Source organism: Chrysochloris asiatica, unplaced genomic scaffold (assembly GCF_000296735.1).
Source record: "Chrysochloris asiatica unplaced genomic scaffold, ChrAsi1.0 scaffold00354, whole genome shotgun sequence".
Classification (NCBI taxonomy): Eukaryota; Metazoa; Chordata; class Mammalia; order Afrosoricida; family Chrysochloridae; genus Chrysochloris; species Chrysochloris asiatica.
In genome coordinates, this window is record NW_006408872.1 from 1,167,949 (window position 1) to 1,177,137 (window position 9,189).

Consider the following 9,189-nt stretch of genomic DNA (forward strand, 5'->3'; position numbering starts at 1 on the left):
CTCTCCCCCTCCAGTGTCTATTTTATAATATAATGCAAGGAAAACCAAAATTCAAAAGACAGCCAAGCATCTTAACATTATTCCTCCCTTTCCCCCATTCGGTTGGCAGTTTTTTTTCTTTCAGGATTTTATATATGTCACCCCATTGCCTTCTTACCTGCATGGTTTCTTTTGAGAGATCCGAGCTTAATCTGATTTGCTTACCTTTGTATGTTACACTTCTCTTTTCCCTAGCTGCTTTCAGGATTGTCTCATTATCTTTGATTTTGGAGGTCTTGATTATTACATGCCTTGGAGATTGTCTTTTTGGGTCTATTTTTCCAGGGGTTCGTTGACCTTCTTGAATGTTCATCTTTTCACTTTTCAGGATGTTAGGAAAATTTTCTTCCAGAAGCTCTTCAACTAACTCCTCCGTGGACTTGTGTGATTCTTCCTGTTCCGGAATGCCAGTAATTCTTATGTTACCCATCTTCATGTTATCCAACATGAATCTTAGGCATTCAGATTTCTTTATCCTTTTTGTGTCACTCAGGTGCATGCAAATATGTAACTGAATAAGCTACTATCATCCGTCTTCAACTTGCAAATGTGGCTTATGGGTCCCATTCTCTTCTGAGGAGTGCTCCCTAGTGTGTTAGGAATTTGATCTCTTTTAACTTTGCAGTGGTAAAAATACATTTCATTTTTAAATTTACTGGATTTCTAAAAGTGTTTTTCTCACCAAGGATGATGCAGCTGCATATATGCTCCATGTAGTTCATAGAGAAACCATTCCTGAGGTTTTCTGCATTTGTTGGGAGAAGGCGGGGGTGAGCAGAGGTGGCAGAGTGTACCTAGACTCCATACTTTCTGCCTGAGGATGTTGCCAAGAGCAGTGAGGACTCAGTGCACACTGAGCCATCTGTAAACTCTTGCCAAGCTCGCTGACCTCGCGGATTGGATGATTTCTGTCCCTGTGGGTTATTTTTTCACAAAGGGTTTTCATTGCTCCTTTCATTCCTGTTTTACTCTAATCTTAAATGTGTTTCTCTTATAGATTACGTTTCTTGGTTAAGAAATGGCAAGAAGTGGATCGAAAAGGAGCTTTACCACAAGGCAAAGCTCTCCACCCAGGTATGACATGGGTTGTTAACAACTGCATGTTATAAATTTCTCTCCCAATTGTGGTAGTGTATTTGTTAACATCATGGTCCTTTTTCAATGATAAGAAGGAAAAGAATAAGGCTCCGTAGAAAATTCTGTTGATATTGCCAGACAAGGCAGGTGAAAATTATGTTGTGAGTAATCAGAAATATGACTGTGGCTTATACATGTATGAACAAAAATGTTTGAGAAGAGCAGACTAATGGTTAAAAAATATGGAAATACTAAGTATGTCAACTCTATAATTTTTAATAATATGACCTTTTTCATTCCCTCAAACCAAGTGAAGGTTTGAGACAATGAAAAAGGTCATATTCTGCTTCATAGTGCTGCAGCTTTCCCTCTAGGGCAGCAGTGGTTGCTTTTGGCTTAGTCAGGCCTCACTGCTCAGTAGCATTTTCATGGTTTCTTGATTGGTGCTGTGGTCACTTGCTGTGGTACAGAATGGTGTGCCTCTGCTCAATGTCTGTGTACTTGCATGTGGCTACCTGTAAGTCAAAGTCAGTCTTAAAATGGGAAGCTCTCCTGAACTAAAGTGTCCCAACATTGGTGGCTAGCCTGAAGGAGACAGAACTGTGCAGTGACTGGGAGCCAGCCTGACTACATCTGTATAGTCTTGGTGCTGCTGTTGAAGTATGGAGAGACTAGCACAGAATGCTCACCCTTTGGTTCTCTGCTGCTGTGTTCCTGTGTTCTCACAACAATAAAAGAGGGGGTTGGAGGCAGGTTCCCGGGTGATTGCCCTTCCACATCAGGGATGCACTTTATTTCTTGAAACTAAAGTACTTGGATTCAGCCTCACAGGCCATACCTGGTGGTTTCTCGGGTTTCTGCTTGCCCTCTTCCTAAGCTAGGTGGAGGCAGCACCTTACCCATATCTTGCCTGGCACTCATCTCCCCTTCCCTGCCCTTGTTTACTCCAGCCCCTCCTTCCCAGTAGCTTCGTTGTTGTTGTTAAGTGCCGTGGAGTCGGTTTCGACTCATAGCAACACTGTATAGCGTTTCCAAGGAGTGACTGGTGAGCTTGAACTGCTGACCTTGCAGTTCAGCTTATTAGCACATAGCACCACATAGGAGTGAATTAAGAGACATGTGGGCAAGTGTTCATATTAAAATATACTGTTTCTTTCCTGGTTCCTGCTGCATATGCTGTAATTCTGGGGGAAGAAGCACCATTGTCCCGAAGGCAGCCACCTCTCCCTGAAACCAGAAGGTCTCCTCCAACCCGGGATGCTTCTTCCCGCCTCATCAGAGATCCTGTTCACGGTGCTGGGTCCATGCCAACATCATCACCACGCAGGAGGGGAAGGTCAGTTGGAATGCTCCAGGATCTTTATCCATTATAAGAGCAAGACAAGATGTTAGCCTCTTGTTTTAAGTTGTAGCTATAGGTGAAATCCGGTCTCAAGGGGCAGAAATTGCACAGACTTGTATCTGGGGGACCCCAGGCTAGGCTGCTCCCAGAAGCCCTTGCTTGGCTTTAAGTTTTCTGTAATAGTTGCATTTTTCACACACATCTGTCTTTATATTAGTGATTCAGTTGGCAGTTGTGGCATTACAATGACCTTGTTAAACATCCACAATTATTTTAGTTCTCTATTATAAAACAGTAATCAATGGGACTTGTGGTTGTTTAGATTGTGAAATGTAATTTAAAAAAAAAAATTAAACTTAAAAAAGTTTTCCCCAATGCCCTGTGGTAGTTTCTAGGTGGTTAGTGTGCACTGATTCCAGTCTGAGACTCATATGGGGACATGATGCAAGGTGGGTGCACCTGTTCCAAGAGGGCAGCAGCCTCACAAAGACTACATTGTCCTTAGCCATGGAGCTCTGATCCCAGTGCTAATTACAAAAGACGTGATTTCCATTCCATTTCTTGCTTGCATGCTAGAATGAGGAAGATTGTGAGCCATTTAATTGTTTTACCTGTGACTTCTCCATTATATGGAAATATCTTTAAGGCATATAGAAAAGCTTGACCTGTGTCTTTGTTAATACTTAGATGTATACATGTCTGCATTGTATTTTTCTATGTGTTTTCCCAGTGTTCTGAATTGAGCAGGTATTATTCTTATGATAGCAAGACAAGTCCTTCAGTTATGTCATTAGGCCAGCATTGCCCCTAGGGGCTTCTGTACTTGTGACTGTCTGTACAAGCTGCATTATGTAATTAGCAACGTCTCTTAGTTTCATTGCTTTGGCAGGAGAAACAGTACTTACAAGGGTTAATGGCACTGTCATGTGGCAGATCACAAGAGGTCACTGACTTGACAAAATGACACAGATTAGTGTTCACCTTTAGGCCTGCTGGTTTTTCCAGCTCATTGTACATGTGGCTTTTGATAAGCGCTGCTTATGATTTCCCATCAGTTTATGTAGGGCCTCAGAAATGTAATTTGGAAGTCTGGCTTTTGTTAGCCCCAAGCAAGGCAGGGAACAATTCACTGTGAGTGGATGAGGGGCCTAGAAGCCTGATTCTGCTCAGTGGGGGTTTGTCCATTTGGTGGCTTCTTGATTGGGTAGTACTTATTGAAGTATCATCAATCGCTGAGGGCCTCTTTTGTATGGGGCAACTTTGTAGGATAGTACAGATGAGTAAGAGAATGGTCCCTGCCCTGAAGAGATCAAGAAGCTTGCTAGTTAGAAGGTGAGAAGAATGGTAGTGTTCACTGTGGCTTGCAGAACATGAGAGGAAGGATAGCTGAGCTGGGGACTTGGATGGTTGTAGGTTTTATCCTAAGGAAAGACAAGTAGGTGCTTGGGCTGCCCCTCACAGCACAGAGTAGTAGCATCTGAAGATGCTGGTAAATAAGCCAGTTTGGGTGAAAGATACGTACATAATTATACATAAAAATTGAGTAATTAAAAGTAACGTACTCATTTGTGCATTAGTTTTTACTTATTTTAACTCTGAGACATAAATTGTGTAGAAGTTGGTTTTAAAAGCAGTATGTGGCCCTTTATGAAACACTGTATGATTTTTTTTTTTTTTTGAGGTAATGAAAGGATATGAAAAAAAATAAATGGTTAATCCTTTTCTTACACTGCGTCTGGGTCAGCAAACTCCCTTGTTCTTCCTGCATTATATTTAGCTCACTTGCCATGTTGCTGTTTGATAAATTAAACTCTTTTGTTGTTTCTTGATATGGTGGTTTATTTGAAGGTCCACTCCATCTCCAAATTCAAGATCAGAAAAGTCCCTGGATACTTCTCAAGATCCGGAACACTCCTTAACAGAATATATTCACCATTTGGAAATGATCCAGCAAAGACTAGGGGGGATACCACAAGGTAATAAAAATTCTTCACTTTTTAAAAATATTATAACTATACGTAGAAATAGGAAATAATGTAGAAATCTTTCAGAATAGGAATATCATTATGGGCCACAGAAGATTAAAACAACAACAACAACAAATAGGGTCTTGGACAGCTGCAGATATAAGGTGAATATATCAGCAGAAATAGTATAAATACTATTTGACTGACTGCTATGGAAACATCCTAGTGAGGGCTGATACTTGGTCTGTATCATCATTTTTTAAAATATGTTTCTTTGGAAAGTGGCAATATTGGTAGAAAGTAAAGTTATCTTTCTAGACACCCAGCTTATTAGCTTGGGTGAGAACAACTTTGGGAACAGGCATGAAAGCAGAAGTCTCACTGAAGCTGCTGGTGCTGACTATGTGGGTATGGATGGTCAATCCTTCTGGGTAGTTTCACGTTTCAGTGCTCCTTGCAATGTTGTATAAACCATTGATGATAGTTGGTGATGGCGTCTGCTCCCTAAGTTTATCATATAGAAACTCAAAACTTTTGTTGGTTTCATCCAGCTTCCTCTTGGTTTGTGGCTGAAGAGAGGCAGTGCTGAATAAGGTCTTCAGATGTGGTCTTTAGAATGAGGTGCTCATCTGGAATGGGTTTCTTGCTAATTTTCTCTGTTGGCAAAGATTATACATGCTGGATGGTATTTTCAATAGGAGCCCCTGGGGCACCTTCAATATTGGGCTTTGAAAAAGATGGTGGCATGCCTGGTTGACCAAGGCATTGCTATATGTTGTGAAAGGGTTGGCCCTCTGAAAGATGTGGCTGTGGGAATGTAGTTTGGTTTGACAGCGGTATTGGAGCTGAAGGTTGTTGCTGCAGCATTTCTGACTGGGAGTCACTCAAAGGGTTCGTGATTGGTGATGTGATGGGAACAGGAGGCATAAAATTTTCAGGCATCTTCTTTTTATTGGGTACTCTGTTGAAAGCTGGAGGATCATTCCAACCATTTAGAGGACCTGTTGTTTCAGGAGGCAATGCATAAGCTGAAGACAATGGTGGCGCTCCTGGTCCACCATGCTGGAAGGATGCTCCAGAGGAAGGGGGAGGAGGGAAAGAATCAGCAGGGCTGGAGGTAGGTTGAGAGGTCTGGTGCTGTGCATATAGTTGAGACTGCCCAGAATAAGAAGAAGCAGAGGATACGTAAGGGGTGTTAGGGTAAGTGTTTGAAGCAGGAGGAGCAACATATTGCTGAACCTCCTGTTCCGAATGAATACTGCTGGACTGGTTGATAAGGCTGTGGCTGTGGATAAGGTGGTACCTGGGTGTGCATATATGACCTGGAGATATGGGCAGCTGAGCAGCAGCATTTGGATGGACATTTCCATGCATTACAAAACCTGGAGGTGGAGGATTTTCTCCATGAGGATAATATTGGTGAATTGGAACTCTTGCTTGGCATCTGTATGTGGCCAGCGTTGGCCCAGACCTGCCCTTGAGCAGCTGTTGCTTCTCAATAAGGATTTCTGGATGTTTCGTGTACAGGCTCTCCTTGTGCTCTACAAAGTCTGCCACGAAGCTGCACAATGTTTGCCTGGTTGGTGTTTTCAGGAAGAAAAGCCAGGGCTGCAGCAATACTGCCCTGAGCTGCTAGCAGATTGGCATATTGGCTCATCCTCTCAGCCAGAAGTACCCTTACTGCATTAGTGCCCATGGTTGACTGAGTTGTACTGCTTTTAGTAGGATGACAACTTTCTCTATCAGATCCTGAAGGGACAAGGGGTTGCTTCCATCTTGAGCTTTACTCCAACATGCAACTAGTTCCTTTATATTCCCTGCAACTAGTTTCTCTACATTGAACTTAATAGTTGTTAGTTTTAGTTTTAATAATTGACTATCATTAATAGTGTTAGAAGAACAATTATAAATCAAGATAATCTTTTGAAATGTGAAAACTAGTTGTGTTAGGATTGGTTTCTCATGACTGAATGACCAACTGGGACTCTTTGCTCTTACACTTGACACAGGTAGGGAACAGAAAGATGATGTTTCAGCTAGAATAGTAGTTGAGTGTTTTCTTAACATTCATAATTTGAATCATGATATGTTTTAATTGTAATTCATATTATTACCAAAATCAAGGTGAACTTTAGCATTCAAGAATTGTAAAGTTGTATTTAAAAGATATGTGAAGCTTTCTAACAAAATTGCTATATAATTTTATTTATACCTAGATTCCACTTCAAAAAAATCCTGTCGCCAGAAGATTAAATATTGAATAAAATCCTTATGGATCATACTTGTGACCATTGTATTTGAGGAAAAGATTCTATTTTTTTCCTAAAGGAAACTTATGATGTGGCTTATGTTCATGGCATCAGTCCTCGAGTGCATTAATCATGTGTTCAAATTCTTATGCTACAAAACCAAATGGAGCATTTCTGATGTGATTTCAGTATGTTTTGTGCCTTGCCTTCATGAAGTAATATACTTGCATGAGCATCAGGTGTGTGCGATTCTCTGTGTTGGCAGGACCATGCTTGCCTGCCTCCAAAAAAAGTAACTGAGGATGACTTCTTGTTGTTTATTTTCTTCAAATGTATAGTTGCAAATATTGTTTTAAACAAATAAAATTAAAGCATTGTTTTATTTCTCAGTGGCTCTTGTCTTAATTTTTTCATTTTATTCAGCTTGCTTTCATCATTGGCAAAAAATCGCACATATTCAGACTGTCTGCTAAATTCCTGAAAATAAGAAATTCCCGTGGAACACAAAATACTTCTGACTTAGTAAAGACAATTGTTGTTGTTGTTAAGTGCCGTCGAGTCAGTTCCAATTTATAGCAACCCTGTATAGGGTTTCCAAGCAGCAACTGGTGGGTTTGCACTGTTGACCTTGGGTTCAAACTGACCTTGCAATCAAGTGCATTACTCTATAGCCCCACACCAGGTAAAGACTATTAACTACTTGCTTATTGTGTAATCTTAGTTGCCTTGTAATTTTACTTTTGAAAGATGTTGCCACTACTTTTTACTTCTAATAACTATGATAATTTTACATTTTATTTATAGACAAACTTAGTATCCTTCCCTTACCCAAATCTCTAGAATACTTATATTTATAAATATTTTTTCTGTTTTTTAAAGGGCAGTTTATCATGATTTTTAATTTAAGTATGATACTTTATTGGACTTGGTCTTTAATATGAAATACCGTTTTTATTATTATTATATATACCTTTTCAGTGATTTTTCTCTCAGCCTTCAATACTAACAGCTGTCTGCATTTTCTGTATATCAGCCAACATTACTAGTAATAAGATCACTTGTTTTTTAACAAACTCTCATCTTGTCCATTTTTCCTTTTGGACAAGCTGTCTTCTTGTCCTTCAGTCTGAGTTGCTGAAGCTGAAATCTCAATCAACCCCAGAAGCAGGAAGTGCCTCTTCAATTTAAGCATCCGATAGAATAATGACTGAAATTGGTGACAGAATATTATACATAGGGTTAAACTAAAAAGGCAAGGGTAGAGTAAGAGAGCTAATTGAAAATCACAAGCAACTACATATCAAGATGTTAATATGGAAATTGATATTTAAAGACAAAGAGGCATTCACTCTGCATTTTTTGGGCTAAAACTGTAAGTCAGCCCCATGCTGATGAGGGAAAATTATTGTTTACAGAAAAATGCCAGCAAATTCATTTAGAATGAACAATAAAAAACTAGAAAATTATCATTCTGCAACCTCTGGTGGAATAATTTAGATGCGGTTCATCAGTAGATGTTAATGCCAAGATAAAATTTCATTTTGACAATGGAAAAATCTGTCTCCACCTTACTCATGTGGTCACACTTAGAAAGATAGAGAGGGATACATAGCTGCCAAGGCATCAGCTCTGACTCATGACAACCCCCCATGTACAATAGAAAAAAAGGTGTCTGGTCCTGTGCCACCTTTACAATCATTGGCATGCTCCAGTCCATCTCACTGAGGGTCTGTCTTCCTCTCCCTCGTTGGCCCTCTACTTCACCAAACATGACGAGAATGTCCTCCTCCAGCAGTTGATCCTTCCTGATTATATGCCCAAAGCAAGTGAGTTGGACTATGTTCTGTTGTGATTCATAAGATTTCCATTGGCTAATTTGGGAAGCACATTGCTAGGCCTTTCCTTTATCTAGTTTGTTTTAGTCTGAAAGTTCTGAAACCTGTCTGCCATGGGTGATCCTGCTGGTATTCAGAATACCGCTGACATACCTTAATAACAGCCAATACACAAGCCACCACAGGTTAACAGACTTAACATGATTGGGATCAAACTAAGCACTGCTGATACTGGAAAAATGATATACAGGGCTTTCTGATGTAATGTGATGTGAACAGGCTCACCTATAGGGTGTTTTTGCTAGAAATGTTTAACTTAAATATTTAAATCTTTATACTAAACTTCTGTTTGTGATACAGGCAGTCTCCAGTAACAAACAGGTGCCCAAAGGCACTCAACTTTGCTTGTTCCATGGGCTAAGAAGTCCAATGGTCATTGCTGTAGCTACTGTATCAATCCATCTCATTGGGTGTCTTTCCAACTCTTCACTGACCTTCTTGCTTTATCTATCAAGCTTGATATCCTTCTCCAGGGACCAGTCCCTTCTGATAACATATCCAAAGTACCAAGTCTCATTTTCCTTACTTCTAAGGAGAGTATTCTGCAGTACTTCTTCCAAGACAGTTTTATTTGGTCTTCTGTTTTGAGTCACTTTTATTTGGTAATGGCACAAATAATG

General features: G+C 40.1%; 1 protein-coding gene and 1 pseudogene across 1 annotated transcript in view; one reads left to right on the forward strand and one right to left on the reverse strand.

Moving 5' to 3' along the window:
- PCNT (pericentrin) overlaps positions 1-3,196 on the forward strand; it is a 174,585-nt gene extending 171,389 nt beyond the window's left edge. Inside the window, 2 exon segments of the mRNA XM_006878175.1 lie at positions 1,037-1,113; positions 3,189-3,196. Of these exon segments, the coding sequence (XP_006878237.1) occupies positions 1,037-1,113; positions 3,189-3,196 (85 nt within the window).
- A 1,543-nt stretch (positions 3,197-4,739) lies between these two features.
- LOC102832858 lies at positions 4,740-7,866 on the reverse strand (annotated as a pseudogene).
- Between the last annotated feature and the right edge of the window lie 1,323 nt (positions 7,867-9,189).